This window comes from Vulpes vulpes, chromosome 12, assembly GCF_048418805.1.
Source record: "Vulpes vulpes isolate BD-2025 chromosome 12, VulVul3, whole genome shotgun sequence".
Lineage (NCBI taxonomy): Eukaryota > Metazoa > Chordata > Mammalia > Carnivora > Canidae > Vulpes > Vulpes vulpes.
The window spans coordinates 93,269,803-93,295,125 of NC_132791.1; the positions used below are offsets into that span (position 1 = coordinate 93,269,803).

The window sequence follows — 25,323 nt, forward strand, 5'->3', positions numbered from 1 at the left end:
ATACAGACATGAAGCTTCATTTTTCATCTGGCAAATGTGTACAAAGCAAAATTGACCTCTAGCTGCGTTTTACAGTCTAATGTTAATTGTTGCCCTTGGTTATACTGTTGGCTACATTTTATATATTTGAATGGTTCTCAGAACAAAGAAAGATGGGAGTAGTAATGGAATAAAATAGACTATTGCCGTTAATCTTTAATTCTTTTATGTCAAGACAATTTGTGGAATTCTGTGGGAAGTAAATTATGATAAACGTCATTCATCCAAATTATACTTCCCACAATTGATACCTAAAAGTACATTCAGAAGAACAATAAATGCACATTCCCCAGTTGTTTGACATGTGTCTTGAAAACTACCCACTAGTACAAAGTTGCATTTTGAAAGCTGGCATTAAAAGTAGTGAAATGAAAATACAACTAGTTTAGAAAATTCACTGACTCTTAAAAATATACCACCAAAGGAAATGAGCTGTGAATATCTGTCAGTAGTTTAAACTTAGGTTCATGCACACATGTCAACTTTTGAAGCCACATTCAACCAGACTAGAGATAATAATAAAGTAAATATGGATCCTTTGATTCATCTTGTCTGCAGTTATTTACTAGATTTAGTTCTACTCCTGCATGATTTTTTTCATGAAAACAACAAAATAGCACATACATTGTTTGTGATAGAGTCTGAAAATACAAAGGAATAGATCAGTATGTAGTAGTCTGTTTAAAGTTGTTACTGACAGCTGTTATTCTGAGACTTTTTACGAAAGTAAATTCTGTTTTATTTATTGGTGTAAGTCCTAGGTAAAATTAATGACAGCGTATTACTGATAGATGTTTGAAAGGGCCTTTTAGGCCTTAGTTGGCTTATTCAGAATTTCCCTATAGACCAGGGTTTCTCAAACTCTGCCCTATGGACATTTTGGAACAGATAATTCTTTGTTGTGGAGGCTGGCCTGTGCTTTGTAGGATGTTTAGCTGCATCGTTGGCTTTTACCCACTAGATACCATAGCACTTCCCCCTAACCTGTGCTGTGATGACCAAAAATTTGAGGGACAAGAGGGTTATAATACACCCCCCACCCCACCCCCCAGTTAAGAATCACTTAAAATTTTGTGTTTATTATGTATCCCAGAGTTCATTTATAGACCCGTTCCTAGACACAGGTTAGCCTCAGGATTGGCTTCTCTTTTAATGTATCTCTAATGAGATATATGTAAGCCATTTTTTTATTACTATTTCTTTCTCTCTTGTAGAAAGAGACAAAATCATCACAGCTAAATACTCTTTGTACATGGTTGTAGCTCATTTATAAACTTTCTCTTCATTTTCTTTTAAAGTTGGCATTTTCTAATTTTATCTTCAAAGCAAATGTATCCACTCATTTAAGAATGAAATTGATTCATTTAGAAAGGACTCTCTGAAACCTGATTTGAGAATTTTTTTTGTTGTGGTAAAATACATACAACATAAAATTTACCTTTTTTATTATTTTTTAAGTGTACAGTTCTGTGACATTAAGTACATTGACATTTCTCTACAACCATCACTACCATCCATTTCCAGAACTTTTCATCTTCCCCAATGAGACTGTACCCATTAAACACTAACTCCCCTTTCCCCCTCCCTTTATTCTTGGCAACCACCATTCCACTTCCTGTCTATAATTTGAGTAGTCTAGGTACCTGTTCTAAGTGGAATCATACAACATTTATCTTTTTGCCACTGACTTATTTCTTTAATATAGTGTCTTCAGGGTTCATCAGTGTTGTAGCCAGTATCAGAATTTCATTCCTTTTTAAGAATGACTAGTATTCTTTTATATGTATAGTCCATATTTTACATATCCCTTCATTTGTCTATGGATAGTTGGGTTACTTCCACATTTTCACTGTTGTGAATAATATTGCTATTATCTTGAGTGTACACCTATTTGTTTAAACCCCTGCCTCCAGTTCTTTTGAATATATACTCAGAAGTAGAATTACTGGATGAAATCGTAATGCTATTTTTTAATTTTCTGAGGAACTACCATCCTGTTTTCCACGTTCGCATCATTCTGTATTCCCATCTGCAGTGTGCAAGTGTTCCATTTTCCCTGCATCCTTGTCAACACTTGTTATTTTCTGTTTCTTTGATAGTAGCAGTCCTAATGGGTGTAAGGTGGTATCTTACTGTGATTTTGATTTGCATTTCCTTTTTTTTTTTTTTAAGATTTTATTTATTTATTTATTTATTCAAGAGACACAGAGAGGCAGAGACACGGGCAGAGAGAGAAGCAGGCTCTCCATGGGGAGCCTGATGTCAGGACTCAGTCCCTGGACCCTGGGATCATGCCCTGAGCTGAAAGCAGACACTCAACTACTGAGCAACCCAGGTGTCCCTTGCATTTCTTTTAATGATTAGTGATGTTGAGTATTTTTTTCCTTTGCTTATTGGCTATTTGTGTATCTTCGTTGTAGAAATGTTCATTCAAGCCCTTTGCCTATTTTTGGATCAGGTTATTTGGTTTTACTGTTGTTGAGTTTGTAGGAGTTCTTTATACATTTTGGATATTAACCTCTTACGATATATATGATTTGCAAATACTTCCTCCCATTCTGTGGATTGACTTTTACTCTGTTGATAGTATCCTTTGATGCACAAAAGTTTTTAATTTTGATGAAGTTCAATTTATCTATTTTTACTTTTGTTGCCTGTACTTTTGGTGGGATAGCCAAGAAATCATTGCCAAATCCAATGTCATGGTGCTTTCCTTCTGTTGTCTTCTAAGAATTTTATGTTTTAGGACTTAGATTTAGATCTTTGACCTATTTTGAGTTTATTTTTGTATGTGATGCAAGGTATAAGGGTCTGTTTTCACTTTTTATTTGTATATGGTTATACATTTTCCCAGCACCATTTGTTGAAAGGATTGCCCTTTTCCTACTGAATGATTTTGACACCCTTTATCAAAATTCACTCGACCATATATGTGAGGGTTTATTTCTGAACTCTTCTTTTCTGGTGGTCTCTGTGTTTTTCTGTATGCCAGTACCACACTGTTTTGACTACAGTAGCTTTGTGGTAAGTTTTGAAATCAAGAAATATATTTTATAAAATGTAGGTTTTATTATTAGATATGGTAAGGCCAACAAATAAGGGGATGATTGCCATAGAAAGATTGTTGATTATAGTTTCCAAGAGGAGGATGCATGTCATACCATGCCACATAGGACCATATGAGGAAGCATCAAGGTTAGTCGGGGGGTGGGAGGCGGAACTGGTTATTTATGGTTTCAGCAAGAAGGGACATGTAACAGGCAATGTTTAGCAGGCTTAAGATTGGCCAATTTGAATAATTTTAGCACAGTCTGGGGGATAGGGGTTGTCCCTAGCTGTCTGGCCTTGTGTAATTAAGACAAGTAGATAGTGGCCAATAAAGGTGGTTGGGGTATAGGCTCTGGATTGATTGACTTATATAAGAGGTACACTCACAGGGGAGTCATGAGTCCTAGTTCTAGGAATAGGCTAGCCTGGGAAGGACAGTCTTTCCAGGGTTAGCGAGGCCCCAGATATCAAAGCCTTATGAATACATGGTTAATACAGTGTGAGACCTCCAACTTCCTTCTTTTTTCAGGATTGTTTGGGCTTCTTGGTGTCACTTGAGATTTCATATGACTTTTAGGATGACTTCTATTTCTGTTAAATAGATGAATTTAATAGATGACTTCTATTTCTGTTAAAAAAATAAAAAACACCAAAACATTATTGGGATTTTAATAGGGATGCCATTAACCCTGCAGATCACTTTGGATAGTACTGACATCTTAACAATATTAAGTCTTCCAATCCATGAACATGAGACTTATGTCTTTAATTTATTTTTTAGGAATATTTTCTAGTTATCAGTGTATAAGTCTTTTGCCTCCTTGGTTAAATTCATTTCTAAATATTCTTTTCAATACTATTGTAAATAGAATTTTCTTAATATCCTTTTCGGATTATTCATCATTAGTATATGGAAATGCAACTGATTTTTGAGTGTTAATTTTGTATCCTACAGATTTGCTGAATTTGTTCATTCTAGTAGGTTTTTTTGTGAAACCTTATGGTTTTCTACGTACAAGACTATGCTGTCTATAAGCACAGATAATTTTATTTCTCCAATTTGGGTGCCTTCTTTTTTTTCTCTCCTAATTGCCCTAGCTAGGACTTCTAATACTATGTTGAGTAGAAGTGACAAAAGCAAAATTTTGTTGTCTCCTTCCTGATATTAGAGGGAAAACTTTCAGTTTTTTGCCATTGGATATAATGCTAGCTGTGAGTTTTTACATATTTGCCTTTATTCTGTTGAGATAGTTTCTATCACTAGTTGTGGAATGTTTTTATCATGGAAGGATCTTGAAGTTGGGATAAATATGTTTTCTGCATTAGATTGAGATGGTTATGTGTTTTTTTTCCCCTTCATTCTATTGATGTAATATATTTTACTCATTGATTCTCATGTGTTTTAAACAATCCTTACATTCCAAGAACAAAATAGTCTGTGATCCTTTTAATATGCTGTTGAAGTCAGTTTGCTAGTAATTTATTGAGGATTTTATATCAGTATTTATCAGAAATATTGATCTGCACTTCTTTTTTCTTACATTGCCTTTGTCTGGCTTTGGTCTCAGTACATTGCAGGCCTCATACAATGAGTTGGGAAGTCTTTCCTCCTAGTCAAATTTTTTGAAGAGTTTGAGAAGGATTAGTATTAATTCTTCCTTAAATGTTTGGTAGAATTCACCAGTAAACTCATCTGGTTCTGGAATGACTTGATTTTTAATACCACATGCTTTCATATTTCCTCTTCTTAGAAAAACTATTTCAAAGTTAGTTACACTTTGTTTTGAAAATTAGTGGAAGCCCCACATATAAATCCCACAGTGGCTTATAGTGTGTGCCTGTAGACTTTTTTTTTCTGCCTATTCAGGCATATTCAGTTAGTTTTTTTAAATCTCTTAATTACTTTTGAAATTGACATGTGAAATACTTGTTAGTTTCTGTCATTTTTAAAAAACATTGCCAATCCTAAGAGCCTAATAATTTAGTATAGTTGGTTTAAACGGCATTATATAGCAAAAAGAGTAGAAAACTGGAGTTTTACTCTTGATTCTACCCTGTTCTCACTGTGTGTGTGACTTTTGGAAATATGTCTATATAGGAACAGTATATGTACCATATTTGACACCTAGAACAGACCATTTTTTAACACTCCCCCCAACAAAATTATGTTTAATAATAATCCTGATATTAAAGAATAATGACAACAAAAATGCAGGTGGTGGTGTTTTTAACTTCATGTATGTAGTCACACCAGTAAAAAAATTTAAAAAGTACTGTCACACCAGAGAAAAAGTAAGAGATTAATAAATTTAAGTACATTGATTAGTTTTGGGGGGGAACTGTTATTTACGATTGGTCTATTATGGTAATGAGTAATAATATTATAGTTTGCTTTTGATTCTTATGCAGATTTGTTAATAACGTCATCAAATTTGACCTTTGACTATTCAAATTAAATAGTATAGACAGATTTATTAATCTAGTTTGACTCACAGTTGATTAAAAATGCTTTTTTTAATTATGATTTTGAAAAATTTCTTTCACATGAAGCAATAGATACATAGTTCAGGAAAGTTTTAAGCATAAGAAAAAGTCTGGAAGAGCTTCATAAAAATGACATGTCACAATAAATTCCAGAAATTGCAATACTGTCTTTGTTCTTTGGCAATCATTCTAATGGCTCCCAGTATCCCCACAGGATAAAAAATTTTAAGTACAAATAAAAACATATGCAAATTTAATTATTTAAAAATGGTAATATAGAATAATGGATTTGAACTGATTCACATTTTATCTCCATTTGCTCTACCATCATTGTTTAAGTCAATAAAATTTATTACCCAGGAATTGGAGGGGCTGAATGGCCTAAAGAAAACTGAAATGATTCTGGACTCTTTGGAATTTACTTTTGAAATAAACATGTATAGCCGACTTCATCTTGGTGCAGGACTGGCTATGTAACTGGAAGTCCTCTAAATTAACTTCAGTGTAAAATACAAAATTTATTAAAGGATTAACAATAAAAATGTGTTAATTAGAAACATTAAAATTCAACAGTAACCAATTGTTTAGAGCTTTAGACTAAGGAAAGATTTTTGGTTTAGGAGTATTTTATCACCTACATTTTTCAGTATTGTCAGTGCCTGGTGATGATAAAAAACAGTCTTTCATTTGTTTGTGTCATTGATTTAAATTCTATACAGACAATACACCCTCTTATTGCTTGCACCCAGGGCAGAGCTCTCCCACCCTCCTGCTGCTGCTGTGCCCCTGGTACATATTGTATCATTACTGAAGAGGGAAAGCTGCAGACCATCCTGTGTAATGTGACTTCATTTTGTTGTTGTTAAAGAAATATGTTTGTACAAACATCAGGAAATAATCTTTAGTACTCATGAACTATTAATAATACCAGGAAAAAGGATACTAGAGAAAGGATTTGGTATGTATGTAGAGGAGCTATGACATCCTATCAGACTTGTATGAAGCTATTTGAATATAACTGTAATTAGATGGGATCATTGTTTTTCAAATGAGGAACACCTATTCCAGACTAAATCTCATGTAGGACCCCATTTCTTGAACATAAACGCAGAATTGCTGTTGCCGAAAGTGATGTGCACAGGTGATGATGGTCTACAGCTCTCTTAGTATTTACAAAAGATTTTTCCTTATTTCTGAGAGTTCTTTGTAGGTATGAACAAATTCATTGGTACATCAGGCTAAATCCTTGGATTTAGTGACTTCCTCATGTGTGAACTGGGGTGCACACCAACTTGAGAAGGGCTTCAGTGGAGTTGAGGAAGTATTGTGGCAGACGGTTAGGAGGCGGCGTATGTGCTGCTTTCGATTAAGCAGCTGCTCAGCTCCTTGTCATTCTATTCCAGGAAGTTACAGCTGAGCCAGACTGCATTTCCCTGCATTTTGAGTAGCTGTACCCTAGGATAACCTTCACTCCTGTCGGCTTAGAATACTCTTAATTTTTTGTCTAGGTGATATGTAATATACAGATAATTGGGGATTTTTCTGCTGTTACATACATTAAAACCTTGTGTGTCTAGGAATGTTAGAAAAATGAATCATTCCATCTAGCCAAGTTTATCACAAAGCTGAGGTTTTATCTTCTTCAGGCATACCACTTTTATAACTTTATTTTGGGTAGAAATCTTTAAAAATATATTTTATACTTTTCTAGTTTTCACAAAAAAATGTATTAAATATTATAGGCTAAATTTCTTTATGAATTAAGAATTGTTGAGAATAGGCAGTTTTACATTATGGTGAATATGGGGAGTGGTCCTCAGGGAATTAAAGAGAATGAGAGAGTGTTTCTCTGTACCAAATGCCCTCAAATACTATGTGTTTTAAGTTTTGTTTGTTTTGGTTTTTTCTAAGTTTTTGTATCTGTATTCTCCTTCCCCATAAGGCTGATGACTATAATTTCTTCCTATCTCATTTATCAGCATTTTTGTTCTAATTTGTGACTTTTAATATAGTATACTTTTGGAAACCAGTTAATTAACATGGTTAGAACTGTGTGTAAAGTAAAGTAAGTCGATTCAGAATCAGAAGAGCTTTTCACGAATACTACAGTATTTGTAATTGGACTTGTTGGTATCTTTTTTTTTTCTTTTGATAGTTTAAAAGTCTTACCATATAGTTCTCAACTAAGTTTCAGGTAGATGTTATTTCCAGGTAGTCAGATTTTATTAATGTAAAGATTGTGGTATTGTCAGTATACATGAATGTATAAACTGCCCCTTTTTTCTTTACTGTTTGTTAAGAAGAATGCAAGATTATGTAGCACTTGCTGTTATTAAAACTGAGAGGCTAAGATAAAATAAAAGTGACTTCAAGAACTTGATCAGAAAGCAAAACTAGGGGCAGCCGCCCGGGTGGCTTAGTGGTTTAGCACCGCCTTCACCCCAGGGCCTGATCCTTGAGACCCAGGATCGAGTCCCATGTCGGGCTCCCTGCATGGAGCCTGCCTCTGCCTGTGTTTCTGCCTCTTTCTCTCTCTCTCTCTCTCTCTCTCTCTTTCTCATGAATAAATAAATAATCCTCTCATGAATAAATAAATAATCTTAAGAAAAAAGAAAGCAAAACTAGATTTTCAACTGAGTTAGAGAGTAGTCAGCATTCAGCTTCTTTTCACCTGAACTGTGAGGCCAAGAACTGATCTATCATATATGCAAAAGCTTAGAACTACAAAATAAACATAATGATATTTAGTGACATCCTAAAGTCTTTTTTTAGAGCCAGATGGTAAATAGTAGAATCATCAAGGAAGATTGAATTGAGTTTAGGAGTGAGAAGGGGAAACTCACTTTTATTTGAGTTGCCTGTATTGTTCAAATTATTAGAAGAATCTATTGCTTAAATTAAATTACAAAATTAGGAGCACCTAGGTGGCACAGTCTCAAATAAAGTATCTGCCTTTGGCTCAGGTCATGATCTCAGGATTCTGAGATGGAGCCCCACATTGGGCTCACTGCTCTTTGAGGAACCTGCTTCTGCTTCTCCCTCTGCCTCCCCATCTGTGCATGTGTGCTCTCTCTCTCTCTCTCTCTCTCTCGAAAAATAAAATCTTTTTAAAAATTTATTAAAATTAAATGACAAAAAAATGGAGAGGATAAAAAGTGTTTGATCTTCCTTTTAGATGTTTTGCTTATAATTTGTATAACAATGATAATTAATTTTCATTAAGTTCCACAGGCACTGAGCTAGGAACTTGACATGTATTACCCCTGGTCTTCATAAATATTTATTTATTGAGTGTAAAGTATTATTTTCCTCATTTTAAAGTTAAAGAAACTTTAACTTGCTCAGGGTCATGCAGCTGGTAGCAAATGAACCAGAATTTGAAGTGACTTTTATATGCCTCCCAAATCTTCATTTTTCCATTGAGTTGCACTGGAAAAAGTGCTCTCTGGTGGGAAGTGGAATCAGGGTTGTTGCCTTGTGGTCCAAATCACAGGGTCGGCTGAGCCAATTATGGTGCGTATCTTAAAAGAATAAAAAGAAAAGAAAAATCTATTAAATAGCATCTGAGTGTGCATAATTTTTCTGTACTTATTAAAAAATAATTTACAGCTAAAACAGGATCCTATTTTGAGGAAGTTTATTTTCATCTTCTTCTCTCTTTAGTCTGACTGTGGCTTTTCTCTTAGAATATAATAGTTTTTGCCAAAGTTCCATGAAAAGAGTTTAACATTTAACAAACTCTTCATGTTTTATTCATCTTTTGGAGAATTACAGTCCATGAAGCTGTAAAGTTAAAAAGTAAAGTTTTGAGTTTTGTTTAACCTATTTCCCAAATGTATTGCATCAGCAAACCCCTCCCTAACCCTCTCCCCCTCACTGTAGAGCCTATGTGGATCCCAGGGGTCTGAGGCCCATATTGTAAGGGAATGTTTGACTTTAACACAAACTTCAGACTCACTTCAACCTCTTTTCACTTGGAAAGCCTCTGTGCAGAGGAACAGCTGATCAGATTGGCGGAAAGAGCTCTCACAATAGTTGTTTTTGTCTTGTGAAAGAGACTTCTAGCTACCTGTGTAAACCTTCCTCTGGAAAGATCCAGTTTGCACTTTGGATAGAAAAGGCGTAGATCGGGTGTCATGGAGACCTAAGTTTGAATCAAAAACGTAATAGCTGAGTGACCATGGAGACATACATTTAGTGTCCTTTTCACCTTAATTTCTTTATCTGTAAAATGAAAATAATGTAATTTTATAAGAGCAGTTTTTAGGAGTAGATGAGATACGCAGAACAGCTAGCAAAAATGTGCATTTCATAGATACTTGGAGAACGATGGATTATCCATCCACTTTTCATCATGCTTATCATGACAGATGAAAGAGAAAATGGAGCAGCAAGGACATTATGACAGCAGGAAAGCACAGTTTCCATTTTTTTCCTAGCTATCTTTTTGGTATGACCAAGCATCTGGGCACTAGTATCTGAGTATAGTAGGTGTCCTCTTTTCATGAGCATTTCTAGAATTTATCATGACTTCGGGTGCTTTATAACTTTTTATGGTTTGTATCTGTCACAAGTTTTTTTTTTGTTTTTTGTTTAATAGGATTTAGTCTGTATCAAAACTTCTAAAGACATGTATGTGGGACATCTAAAGGCAGGGATATCATTTTTCATACTCTTCCTGTTTAGCTCCTCTTTGTTGTATAATAATTGAAGATAATTCTTGAAATTGTACTAAGCTTATATCTTTTTCACTTATACATTATTTTATCTTTATTGTGGTACTCAAAAGAAAATTTTTTCTTCTTCATATTGAAATAGTAAGAAACATCTCAAGAAGAGCTGAAGATAGTTGCACAGATGCTTTTGGTGTTCATTTGCTTTAAGGAACGGAGCTGAGCCAGAAGGGATGTCTTGAGCTCTCGTCCAATGATTAATCTATGCATTTTTAGTGCATCTAAAAAATATTTTATGTAAGACACATACTTTACTTTCTCATAATAATGATTTTTTTGGTATATATTCTTTAAGCTTGATTTTAAAATTACTTACAGTTACATGGAATTTGAGGAGAAATAAAGGCATGAAAATTTACCTGGATTGTGTTTGATTTTATCATTTAAAGATATTTGACATTATTGAAATTTCAAAAATATGATTACCCATCCATATTCAGTCATAGTAAGAGAAGCCTTAGATGTTTCTAATTTATTAGTCATGTTCTTGTTGGACATTAAAACTGTAATGCAATTTTAGCATTGTGACTTTCAGATTGATTGCTGTAGTAACCAAATATCAAGAGGTAAAATTATGTTTGTCTCTTCTGCATAGAAGAATAATTGTCTGGAAATGTTATATGATTTTCAAATTTCTTTTCTCAGATTCTTAATGACCATTTAATAGCTAGTGAAAAACAGCATATAATCCAGTGGGAAGATTTCATGAAAGAACAACACAGCAAACAGGCTGAAGTGGATGAAGAACACAGAAAAGCCATGGAGAGGCTTAAAGAACAGTATGCCGAGATGGAGAAGGACCTAGCAAAATTTTCCACCTTTTAAGAACTTTAACCACAACGGTGACAAATTAATAAGAGAACATTGAGTTCCCTGCAAAAAACTGTTGCCACCAAACCATTTAGCCTCTGCTTCAAGCTTAGCAATATATTCAGTGGCACTCTTATATCAGAAAAAAGAAAGTTCTACTAGTCTTTAGACTCTAAGTGTTTAATAGAAGAAGAGTGCTACATCTTCCCAGTTTTAAGTGCCTATATATGATTATTTGAATGGGGAGGAGTAGGAGGAAAAATGAGATAAATTTGCTTTTTGTTAATCAGAATTGGGTCTTTTCCATTGATTATCTCAGAGGACTGTAAGTATAGACTTATTAGAAAAATGATTTAATTCATTCTCACACAGGGTGAATATTAGTTATTGTGGTTTAGAAGGCGGATGTAATAGCTGCCTGTCATAATGTCCTTGGCTATTATAAGAATGTATACAGTATTATTCCATGGGCAATGTGGACAAAAACAACTGTCTTTGGAGCAGAGATCACATTTAAGAGAGGCAAGTGTCAAAACCTTTTCTCTACTGAAGCAAAGATGGCCACGTTGGTCTTTGAATTGCCCATTGGGAAAGGTTACAGATTTTGCAGTACAGCATAATACCATGTGTTTCACTGAATGACAAAACACACTTGTTAAGTTTTGTGGCCTTCCAGCACTTAATATTTTCAGCTTTTAAAATATACTTAGAAGGAAAAGCTTACCAAAAATATACTTGACGTTCAGCCTTTCCAAGAACCATAATCTTGTCCATAGTATTTACCTCATTTTTGTCTGTTTTGCTGTGGGTAAGCTTTGTAAGATAAATAATGTCTATACATGTTTCAACTGTTTAATGAGTAATCAGCAAAATCTGCCAAGGAGTCCCTCTGGAACCATATAAAGATTCTGGCTCTGAATAAACCAGAAGTGTTTGCCCACATGGCAAATGATCCATGTTAAATGTAAATCCTTTTTTAGTGTTTAACGTCTGTTCTCATAAGCAGGTGTATTATGATGAAACATGTACCAATTCTGTCATCACTGTGATCTTTAAAAAATCTGCATTTAATAGTCTAATTAAGGAACCAAGTTGATTTTTTTATTTGCCATAAACCAAGCAAAATTAAATGCAATAATTTCTGAGACTTATGGCAAATGAATTGGAGGTATGGATAAATCTTTCAAATATTTTTTACTGCTCTTCAGTAAAGAAAGGCACAAGAAAATACCCAACTCTCTTGTGTTATCTCAGCGTTGCTACTGCAGAAAAGTGACAATGCTTACTTGTGTAAATTTATGGCTTACTGTCAAAGCTTCATTCTTGGCTGCATGTTGAAAATGTGATTAAAGTTAATAGAGGAGATGAAATAAGTATTTGAGATTTCTTTCAATAACACTGAACTTCTGCCAACTTTCTCTGTCCGCTACTGTAGGCTTGACAGGTTCATCAATCATTCTCTGGTACCTGGACTAAAAAAAGAGCACTTGCTGACACTAAGGCATGTTGGAATTTTCTTAATTCTCTTTCAGTGGATGGAAAAAAATAAGACCGTACTTCCAAAAATAGCCCACACATGAAAAGGGAGGGGAACCTTAAATGAAAATTCTCTTTGTACTGTAGGCAGTGTTTGGAATGCTATTAATTGCCAACGCACCATTTGAACAGATGTTATAACCAAGAAGTCAGGACTGTGTGTGAGAGCAAATGTGCTCTTAACTGTGGTTACTCCACTTGTGCAGCAAAGGTTTCTGATGGTATATGTTCCTCTCATATGAATAATAAATACCATACAAGGTTGTATATTTTAATGAGGATCCAAAGGACTTCCTAAACCAAAATAAATTGGTAGGCTTTTTGAACCATGAACATTAAGACAGTAAATTCTTCCTTTGTAACCTTGTTAGCTCATCAACATAGTGTATAAATAGGACACTTGATTTGCCTTCCCCTTAATATTTTCACTTATATTTCACAGTTTCCAAATCATTTTTGATATTTTATTTACATATAAAAATCAACTTTAGTAATTACATAATTTACAACATTTCTGTTTATGCTGTTGAGCAGAGATAATATGGGTTCTGTGTAGCTCACAGGATTATTTTGTAATGAGCAAGTGAAGTAATGTTCTGGCCTTTTAAAGTACTATAGAAATATTTATTTTTAAGGTCTGAGTATTGTCCTTTTTTTTTTTTCTTTTGACTTACATGTTTGTGGGTTGTTTTTTTGTTTTTGTTTTTGTTTTTCACTTCTTAACCTGTAGATTTTTAAATTGTTCTTGTTGATTTAAGCTTCAGTTGAATTGTGGTTAGAAAATAGGTTGGTATAAGACCTATACATTGAAATGTGTTGTCTTATGACCTGTAAAGTATTGTTAATTTTTGTGTTTCATTAGTCCTTAACATAATAGTGTTTTCTAGTTGTTGGGTATCCATTAGACCAAACTTACTCTGTTGTTCAAATAATCCCTTACTTTACTGTTGTTTTCCTTCCGTGTAATCCCTGAGATGTGTTGAAATTTCCTATACTAGTGAATTTTCTAATTCTTCCTGTAATTCTATCAATTTTTTTTCCTATATTTTGTAGCTTTGTTATTAGGTACGTAACAATTTTAGAATTTTTTTTATCTTTCAAGCTTATAATTGAATCTTGTAGTCATAGCCTCTATTTCTAGTAATGTTTTTATTTCGTTTTTTATTGCTTTTAAATATTTTTTAAGTTCTATAGGCTACACACATCAGCTGGTTAGTATTTGTAAGTTAAAAGTTATAACTGGATTTTTTTTTCTATCTAATCCATTTAAATTTGTTGAAACTATTAATGTATTAGGACTCATTTGTATCATCTTTTGTGCTTTTTGTTCTACTTTTTCTGTTTCCTCACTGCCTATTGTGTTGGTTTTTGTTTTCTTTTGCTTTCTTGAAGATTAATTTTTATTTGCTTTTCCCATTTATTCTACCTCGACTAGTTGAGAGGATAAAACTCAGTTTTTAACCTTTAACGCTTACCAAGAAATTTAACCTGCATAGTTAAAAAAAATCTAAAGTTAGTAACGTTACTGTGTTCCTAAACACGGGAGACTTTTGGGCAAAGTTTGATTCCTCAATTAATTAGTGTCTAAAATTTTAATTTATCTCAGTTTAACTCTAAAAATAGCTCTTTTATTTGATATGATCGGTATTTTTTAGATTTACCCACGGTTTATCATTTTATTATCCTTGAAAGTTAGCTGGCTCTACAATTCTAGATTGATGGTTATTTTCTCTCAGTATTGAGTGATGTTCTTTCATTATCTTCTTGCTTAAGTGTTGCTTCTGAAATCTCAGTTGTAAGTCTGATCAGTACTCTTTTGAAGCTAATCTGTCTTCTCTCTCAGGTTTACAGTCTGTATCTTTGGTGTTTCATAATTAAAGTCCATATAATAATATGTGTCTAGCTGTGAATTTTTTTATTATTTTAATTCTAGTGTTTTTAAGTTTTTTAAAATTTCTTTTTATTATCCTGTCCACATTTTTTGAGCTTCCTAAACCTGAAAATTAGTGGTTTTCATAAATTCTGGAAACTTTCAACCATTATCTCTTTTAAATATTGCGTATCACTCATTCTATCTGTTCTCTCTTTTAGGAAGTCATCACACCCTGTTCTCTGTATCTCTTTTATATCGTTCCATATTTTCAGTCTCTTTTTCTTTAGTGTGTTGAATTCTGAATAATTTCTTAAAATTTGTTTTCCATTTCCCTAATTCTTGTGTTCTCACCATCTCTAACCTATTTATAACCTGTTGAGTTTTTAATTACAGGTGTTTTTTTTTTTTTCTTTTAATTTCCAAAAGTTGTATTTTTCCTTCTCAAACATTCCTGATCATTTGGGATAGTTCCATTATTTCCTTGTTTTCTTTTCTTAAAACATATTAAATGTACTTATGTTCTATATATGATAATTTCATATTTTTCTCTTTTTGTGGCTGTAAATCTACAATTTGTTGTGCATTGTTTTATTTGAAACAAGTCTATGGTGATTTGTTTTCTAATAAGATCAGTGGTTGTGAGTTCTATCCCTCTAAGCTTTATATTGGGAGATTTTTGTTTAAAATATTTTCTTATAGAGAAGATAGTTTTTCTTTTTCTTGAACTACCAGTTTGTTTCTTGTGGCATGACAATCCCTGGATCACTTCATTTTCCACTGCCCTTCAGTGCATACACATACATTTACTCAAAAGTAGTGTGAACTTCATCCTCAAACATATGTATTGGCATTCCCCCCTTCACAGATCTACTTAGAGTAAGGAAGGGGACATTTGGGTACTTTCTGGTTTACTCATTGAGAGTACTACCTTTTTGGTGAACCCCCAGTCCTGCTGCTCATTTAGGTCTGTCCCTGTTATGAACTAATTGTGCCCCCACAAATCATTATGTTGAAGCCCTAACCCCCAATGTGATTGTATTTGGAGATAGCACCTTTAAGGAGGTAACTAAGGTTAAATGAAGTCACAAGGATGGGACCCTAGTTGTATAACACAGTGCCCTTATTAAAAAAAGAGGAAGAGACAGCAGAGCACTCTCTCCACTTGCACACAGAGAAAAGGTTCATAAGAAGATACAGCAAAAATTGACCATCTGCAAGCCTCACCAGAAATCAGATTTTCTGGAATTACGATTGTGGACTCACTGCCTCCAGAACTGTGAGAAAACCGGTTTCTTTTGTTTAAGCTACCCCATCTGTAGTATTTTGTTATGGCAGTCAGAAGGGAAAAATACAGTACCAAACTGTAATTCCTGTCCTCTATGCAAGCATGGCTCCTTAAAACTGGGGCCCTTCTAGGATAGTTACCAGTTCCCAATCTAAATTACGCTGTGGATTTTCACTTTTTTCTGTCTGCCTTCAGTTGTTTACCATTACTCAACCAGGAATAAATGTTTTGTCCAGTGTTTTTGATACTCAGTAGCTAGTGAGATTTCTCTGTAGAGAAATGTTAGACAAGTATGTGTTGATTTTTTAAAAATCTACCTCCAAAAGAAATGTCCATATTCTGGTATTGAAAAGTGATACTTTTCCTTTTAATTATTGTGCCAAATATTGTCCATTTCATATTTATTTTCTGTGAACTAATTATTTCTATTACTTCTGTTGGATTCTTTCCTTTTACCATTTGCAAACTACTGAAGATAAGAGCATAGTAGTCTTGTTCTGAACCTATGTCACTTTTATCTGAATACTTCACTTGGATTCTTTTCTGTTTAGGACATTACTGTGGTTTGTGAATATGTAAATAGATATTATCGATACGTAGATAGAGGTGTACTAGATCTGTGGTATTAAACCTGACCTGCCATGAAAACCTGAGGAGTCACAAATGCCTCCAAAATACATCATAAATTCTCATAGGGTTTCCATCTGAACACTCCCATTCACTTTCTGAACTGTTTCTTAATGTATGTGTCTTTTGATGTATTAGGTTCTGGTTGCCATTGCAAATTAAAAGTAGAGGGTTTTATTGCTTTGGAATTTAGCATAATGACTGCCTTTCCTGAAACTGTACCCTAAGGCTCTTATGTTGCCATTTGATGCTGTAAGTCTGTATCTCAGGATGAAAAATACCTGAAAAATATTTTAAACATTCATTCAGTTAAAATATTTGAAGTTACCATTATAGAAAATATATTTTCTAATAGTTCTTATTTCCTCAGAAAAATTTTATGATCATTTTCAACTCCCAATTTTCAACTCCAGTAAATATGGATATTAATATTTTATTGATTTAGGTACAATTCAAGGTCATAGAATGAATGGAGAGTCAAAAGCAGTCATATCATTTACTTCCTGCTCTTCTTTTTCATTTTTAAACTTTAATTGCTAGAAACAGTGCTTTCTTATGACTGATCTGGCAAAATTAACAAAACAGTATTTCCCTTTGATATTTTCATATTTATAAAAAGAGGAGAAACTGACGTTTTCACATACAATGCACTGCACAGAGTAGTAAATTAATAAGAACACTAACATCTGATCCTCACAAAAATTCAAGATTCAAATGATCTCTTCAGAAATAATCAAAATCAATTTAAGGTAAGTAATCAATTCACATTTGTATAACCCAGCATATAGCTTACAGTTTACATTGCACATTTAAGTTATTTAATCTTATTTCATCCTTGTAACCAAAATTTACACACTTTGTTCTTTTGGAGGAAAAGTAAAATAGTAGAAATAACAGGGAATATAGTGTTTTCCTCACCTAACATTGAGCCAGCAGCATTAGATAGATAAGTACTACTTTTATGTTTTTTAATTCCATAAATGATATCATGAAAATCCACAGTATAGATGTGTCCCCTAATTTTTCTTTACCATTACATAGTTGTTGTTTTTTAAATGCTTCATGTACTACAAAGATTAATAGTCAATATGTAAAATTTCAGTTTTCTAAAATCTTCTGAATTACTAAAGGTATTTACTGTTTCTGACTGTGCCACAGGATAGAAAATTATATGAGTGTGGCCAAGGTTAAAAGGCAGGTTAGTGCCAGTAGGGAACAGACCACTGTGTGATTTGAGGTCACTGAGAACAGTCAACAAACACACCAGGTCCAAATGGTCTAGCCTTTTCTTAAAGAAGAAAGGGAATACAAGAACTAGCCCTTTGCGATGCAGTTAGCCTTCCTGGCCACTCCATAGCCAACATGGTCAGTACTATATAAAAATGAAAGTGAATACAGATATGTGATTCCCATTATTCCTATAGAGTAATTGTTTTCCTCCCTTAAAGAAAAAAAAAAAGTGTAATTGAGGCCAGGTGGGCATGGATAAGTTTAGCTTTCATAGCAAATAATCACCGTGTATGGTTGAAAAATTTGTAAAAGAAGTCAGTGTCATCTGCAAATACAGTTTTACTTCTTTCATGGTATTATATATATAGAAAACTCCTGGCAATTTCACCAAAAAATTAGAACTAATTTAGAACTGTTAGAACTAATCAACGAATTCAGTAAAGTTACAGGATACAAAATGAACACATGAAAATCAGTTGTTTCTGTACACTAACAACAAAAAAAGAAATCAAAGTGAAATTAAGAAAACAATGCTATTTACATTGCATCAAAAAGATAAAATACCTAGGAATAAATTTAACCAGATGTAAAAGATTGGTACACTAAAAACTACCAGACATTGAAGAAAGAACTTGAAGAAGACATAAATAATTGGAAAGGTAATTCATGCTGAAGAATTGGAAGACTTAAACAATTTATAAAATGTCTGTGCTACCCAAATTCAGTGCAGTCACTGCAGATTCAATGTAGGCCCTAACAAAATTCCCATGGCACTTTTTTCACAGTAACAGAACAACCCTAAAATTAGTATGGGACCACAAAAGACTGAATAGCTAAAGCTATCTTGGGAAAGAAGATCAAGGCTGGAAGCATCATACTTCCTTGTTTCAAAGTATGTTACAAAGCTGTAATAAAACAATATGGTATTGGCCTCAAAACAGATAAATTATTGGAACAGAATAGAGCGCCCAGACATAAACTCATATGTATATGGTCATTTAATTTATGACGAAAGACTCAAGAATATACAATGGGGAAAGGATAGTTTTCTTCAATAAATAGTGTTGGGAAAAGTTGACTGCCACGTGAAAAAAAAAAAACTAGATCACTACTTTATACCATACACAAAAATTAAAATGGATTAAAGACTTGACTGTATATCCTGTAACCATAAAGCCCCTAGAAGATGGTATAGCGTTAAGCTCTTTGACACTTGATGATGATTTGGGTTTGATACCGAAAGCAAAAAGGGAGACTACTTTAAAAAGTTTCTGTACATTGATAAAATGAAAGCTGTGGAATGGGAGAAAATATTTGCAAATCCTATCCGATAAGAGGTTAATAATCAAAATATATAAAGAACTACAACTCAATAGCATAAAAGCAAAAATTAAAAAAAAAAAATGGTCAGAGGACCTGAGTAGACAACTTTCCAAAAAAGTCATACAAATGGCCCACAGGTGCGTGATGAGGTGTTCAACATCACTAATTATTAGAGAAATGCAAATCAAAAGTACAGTGGGACATGACCTCACACCTGTTAGAGTGGCTACTATCAAAAAGTATTGGCAAGGATATGAAGAAAAGGGAACCTTGTGCACTGTTGGTAGGAATGTAAGTTGGTGCAGCTACTATGAAAAATAGTATAGAGGTTCCTCAAAAGATTAGAACTACCATAGGATCCAGCATTTCCACATCTGGGTATGTATTTACAGGAAATCTTAACACTATCTGGAAGAGATAACTGCACCCCTATGTTCACTGCAGTATTTACAGTAACCAAGATGTGGAAACAACCTAAATCCTCAATGGTTGAATAGATAAAATGTGGTCATATACACACAATGGGATGGTAAGCAGCCATAGAGAAGAAGGGTTATTTTGTCATTTGTGAAAACATGGATGGGCCTAAAGAGCATTTTCTACCTATATGTAGAATCTCAAAAAAAAGATCACAACAAACTGAACAGATTGGTGGTTGCCAGAGGTGGGGGTGGGGAGTGAATGAAATGGGCAAAGAAGATCGAAAGATAAAAATCTTCATTATAAAATTAAGTCATGAGACGTACAGCATGGGGACTGCAGTAAACAGGACTATATTGTGTATTTGAAAGTCGCTAAGAGAATAGTTCTTAAAAGTTCTCATCACAAGAAAATTTTATAACTGTGAAGTGGTGGATATTATTGTGGTGAACATTTGCCAGTATATACACGTATCAAATCACATTGTACACCTGAAACTAATGTTACATGTCAGTTACATCTCAATAAAGCTGAGAGGAAAAAGTCAGTATATGAGATTAGCTAGATCGTATTTAAAAGTTTCTCTATTGCATAGATGTAATTCTCAACTTTTATGAAATTGCTTACATTGCAAAAATTACAATTCTACAAAGTATCTTGTAAATGTTTTTAAGATTTAATATAATGCATTCCCTTAAAATATATTTGTAGAGAATTTGAAAAGGAAGCCACAAGGCAAATTACTTAAAAAAAAAAAAAAGTCATGTACTCTGAAAGGCTTACACAGCTTTTTTGAAAATGTATCTTTTTTAAGAAAATAGTTTATGGGGATACCTGGGTGGCTCAGTGGTTGAGCGTCTGCCTTTGGCTTAGGGAGTGATGCTGGGGTCCTGGGATTGAGTCCCATATCGGGCTCCCCATAGGGAGCCTGCTTCTCCCTCTGCCTGTGTCTCTGCCTCTCTCTCTGTGTCTCTCATGAATAAATAAAATCTTTAGGAAAAAAAATAGTTTTTATAGTTACAGTAAGATCACTGTCACAAAATTTTAAAAATGTGCTCAATTGCGTATTTGTTTTTAAAATTAACTATATATCAATTTATTAAGATGGAAAACATTAATGTTTTACTTTACTAAGCACAATTTTGATGCTAAAGAGGATCTGCCCTTCACTTGGAATCTAAAATTATAACTAAAGCCAGCAGGTGTCACTGTGATAACAGATTTTTTCCCCCCTTCATCTAAGCAGTTCACATACCATCTATGAACAAAGATGTGTAAGAGATAATTTAAGTTACATCACTGGACAAAAATACCAAAATGCAGGAAAGTATGAGCTGGATTTCAGGAGAGTTAGGATTACTTTTGAGAACTATATTCTTTCTTTATTCATGTCACAAACATAGATTTCTTTCATTATATTATTGATGTGAGGGTTTTATTAGTGGTAACAGCGTATAGTGAAAAACCCCAGGTGATGTTTTGGACTTTATACTGAAGTATAGACTAGTACACAGATGATTGGGTTTCAGTTGTGTAACCAAAACCAAATCAAGAAGCAGCATTCCCAGGAATGTTTTCAAATGAATTTTGAAAAGCCCTTGGTCTTTTCCTCCAAATTAAGGTAGAGTAATTTCTAAATGAATGTTTAGAGACAAAAATATATAATCAGTGGAAAATAATAGGAATTGAAGAGCTGGTTGTGAGGGCAATTTTCCCCTACCTGATATGGAAGCCAAGGTAAAATTTAATGAACATCTGTTCACTGAGCATTGTGTAGTGTCTGGATTTTATTCCAAGAGAAATATAGTCAACATAGTCCTCAATCTTAAAGGAATTTATGATCAAGTTGTGCATATATAATAATAAAATAGATCAAAACAATAATATGAATCAAGGACCATACTAGTATGTCAAAGACCATTTTTGGCATATATATACACAGACACACACCCCCATTATATACAAGCAAGTAGTTTAAGCAAATTCCAGGTAGGGGCTATCTCTGTGAATTGTAATCAGAGAATCGTTCTATTATTAATACAGGTAGAACTTGAATTCACTAGGATTTAGAGAATGAAAAGGATGGCAAAATATTTCCAGTTCAGTTTAGTTCAGTATGCATTTATGGAGCACCCATGTTCCAGCCACTCTATTCCTCAATACGTACTAAGGCTAAAGAAGTGAATAAAGCTTGGTTTCCACCCTTGTTTACTGAAAACACAGGAATGCTCCTGGCAAATTCGATGGATAACTTGCAGACTCTTCAATGTGGAAGACAGTGATAGGGAAGACTAGGAATTGGAAAGCTCACTGGTTTGAGAGCCAGAAGACTTAGGTTTCAGCCATGCTTCCATCACTAAATTTATACAGGGACTTAAAGCACATCACTTAGAAAATGTTCACGTCATTTCGAACCTGAGTAATTTGTGTTTATCCTGTAGGCAGTGAGACTGTTAGAGTAAGTGGCACAGCGAAAGTTACAGGAAGCTTACTCTGTGGACTCAGATGTATGCCTGATTGATAGAGGAAATTACTAACCTGCTCTTGGATTTTGAGAATGTAGCTGAAAACGGCAATTCCTAGTCTAGACAGGGCAGGGCTAGAGATGAAGATCTGGGTTTGGAATTTAAGGTAGTGGGAGTTCTTAACATCCATATATAGATACATTTGTGTGCTGTCTGTGTTACATATGCCAGTCACTAGCACAGCTTCGGATTTAGATATTTCCTTTTCATATACATTCTTAATTGGTACCCAAGTGACCAAATTTTTGCTTTTGAGAATACCATCACTATAAGTTAGCAAAGTAAAATGGTACCAAAGGGTCTTCTCTTCACCTTTTAGGTATTTTGCTTTTATAGGATTAGTGAGAAAGTACGATGGGGTTTTATTAAGCAGCTAACCCCTCATTAAGGATTTCCTGTTTCCTTTCCCAGAAGACTAAATTGTTCAAGGACAAAGAATGTGTTTTACGCTATTTTATATCCCATGCCGAAAACATGTGCTAGCTATGTAGTAAACAAGGGAAACTCCCTATTTCAGAGCTAGTCATGGGTTTGGTTAAGGAATATTTGAATTATCCTCACTGTTTAGTGTTTTGCCAGTGATTGAATACGAAGAAATACGTAGACTCGATTAACGTGTTCCATTATTTTTAGTCTACACCATCAAGCTTCTGGTCTATCACCATCTAATTTATAATATTTGCTATTTTTCTTAGGAAAGCTTTTAAAATGACCTATCTACTGCAAAAATAGAAACATGAAATCTTAACCTTTTTGTGAAGCACACACACATAATTACTCCCAATTAACCTATATTTTTTTTTTCTAAAAATTTAAGTCATTTGTTTGGAACTTGAAATGGATCTCTAGATGGAAACAACGATGTACATAGTGATTAGGCTCTTAGCTAGCCCACAAAAACTAGTATGTCTCAAAATATCATGGTACCAATAATAGTGCCAGTAATATGTAATGCTCTAAGCCACTATGTTTATTTATTTATTCTTTAAGAAGTCCAGAGTTTCAACTAGAGAGACCTGCCATGAAAATAATGTTGCCAGGTAGGGTCAGAGGAAGCAGGAATTCCTCAGTTCCTGAAGAGGGACTAATACAGTATAGGCCAAACCCTTCTGCAACCCCCGTCCTGGCCTCCCACCATTCTGCTTGCCTCTCTATTGTTCGACTCACTGTCCTGAAACAGAATGTTCTGCATCTCATTTCCAAATGAAGTCACAGTTTCTCTCTTATCTGGTGTTGAAGAGATTTTGGAATTCTTAATAGAATTTGTTGAGAAGCAGCAGCAGATGACAGAAGAGAAGCACCTTTCCCTACCACCACCATGCACACTCACACACTTTTGTAAATGTACCCGGGTGACAATGATACTTTTTAAAACCCTCCACTGGATAAAATAAAGGTATCTTCATTTGCAGATTCAATGAGCTTCATACATTTTTGTCTGAAGTTCTCTAAGTGTAGGATGTTCTGTGACGTGGCTGAGCCGGCTGTGAGGTTGCTGCCTACAGGCTTACACTGGAGCTTGAGAAACGACAAGTGGCTGCAGAGAGCAAGGGAGTTGCTCCCAATTACACTACTTTGGTTTCTTCCTTTCCCTCTTGCCCAAACTGGTCCTGCCATCACAGACTTAGGTTACCGTGAAGTGCGTTAGATTGGTGGTGGAGATCCCGGGTCCCAGTGGTGTCTATAAGATGGTAACAAAACACCTTCCTGTATCTGATATACGACGTGTAGCTCTTGTGTTGATCTTGGGTTTATTGTCTTATAATCTCACATAAGTATCTTCTTGAGGACACAGACTGTACTTGAGTCCTGGAATGCGTGGACATTACTGCCCATCACCTGAGAAAGTGGAGATTCTTAGGACCAGTGGGGTTGAGGACCTCCCCCCCCCCCGCCCCGCCCTCCGTTTCTCTTCTGGATTTTCAGAAATCTAGTTACACTTAGCATTCCTGGTGGGTTGGGGTTACAGATAACCCATACCACATGGAGCTAGTCAGGGAGTCCTCTTGATAGGAGTGCTTGACCCTAAAATGAGTGAGTTTTATTTTATTTTATTTTATTTTATTTTATTTTATTTTATTTTATTTATTTTATTTTATTTTATTTTTTTGTGAGTTATGTTTTATAAACCAGATTATCTGATCAGGGAAAGGAAAATGATTATAGTAACTGAAAAATAGGAGGCGGTACTCATAGTTGCTGCGGCCACCTGACTGGCTGAGCCAAGTCTAGATGCCCATTTGTATGCTACCTTGTATTTTAAAAAAGCAACAAAACAAAACCTTGATTAAATGTATGCAGAAGAAAAATGCATGTTTCAAACAGTTAAGTTAAACTAATTTTATTTATTTCCATTTTTTCAGATGAAGAGAGAAAAATTTAGAGACCATTGCAAAATCATTAATTTAACAAATTACAAATGTGTTAAAACTACCACTTAGACCCCAGATGCCCTCCAGAGGCTCCACATTTACCCTTAGCTACTGCTCCATTTATCTGCTCACATTTAGAGTAAAATGCCTGAATATTTGCGCCTGTCTGCACTTACCTTATAGTCCCTTGAGGCCTTTCTAGCCTCCTTTTCAGTACCACTCCTCCATTGAACCCCCTCTTGTCAAGGTCAGCAGCAACCCCTATCAAGCCAAATCCAGTGCTTGGTCCTGAATTCATAGTAATCTGTCTCAGCAGTTGACACAGTTGATTACTCCCTCCTTCTAGAAACACTGTCTTCACTTGGCTCTCTCTGATCGCCATATATTCCCAGTGTGCCTTCCACCTCTCTAGATATTCCTCTTCTTTCCAGCCTCTAATTTTATATGTGCCTCAGGGTCAGACCTCCAACCTATTCTCTTCCCAACAGCCATGACTTTAACCAGCCCAATTTATAGCTGGCTCTTCCCCTCACCCATTCAAAAATCTGCCCAATGAGCATCTCTACTTAGATAGCTAACAAGGTATCAAACTTCAGTGTCTAAACAGAACTCTTGATGCCTCTTGCTCCCAAACTGTTCCTCCCCCAGTCTTCCAAATATCAGTATGAGATCCCACGGTTTGTGCAGTTGCTTGGATCGAAATCTAGGCAGTGTGCTTGGTTCTTCTGTCACACATGACATCCAGGACACCAGGTAGCCACATTGGCTCTGCCTTCATAATATATCCCAAATCTAACCACCTGATTTTACCAGCTCACTGCTGCAATTCTGGTCTAAGCCACTATCGGGTTTTTCTCCTAGACTCCTGCTTCTTTTTTTTTTTTTAATTTTTTATTTATTTATGATAGTCACAGAGAGAGAGAGAGAGGCAGAGACACAGGCGGAGGGAGAAGCAGGCTCCATGCACCGGGAGCCTGATGTGGGATTCGATCCCGGGTCTCCAGGATCGCGCCCTGGG

The 25,323-nt window shown here is 34.7% G+C and overlaps 1 protein-coding gene across 3 annotated transcripts in view; it reads left to right on the forward strand.

Moving 5' to 3' along the window:
• The window catches only part of TXNDC5 (thioredoxin domain containing 5), a 167,475-nt gene that overhangs the window by 33,482 nt on the left and 108,670 nt on the right, over positions 1–25,323 (forward strand). Inside the window, exon 5 of one of the 3 annotated variants that reach the window (XM_025999387.2) lies at positions 10,950–14,542. The exons of the other annotated variants lie outside the window; for them this stretch is intronic. Coding sequence (XP_025855172.1) covers positions 10,950–11,129 — 180 coding nt within the window. The 3' untranslated portion in view covers positions 11,130–14,542. Of the gene's footprint in view, positions 1–10,949; positions 14,543–25,323 lie in introns of those variants that run through there. 3 annotated transcript variants of the gene reach the window in all.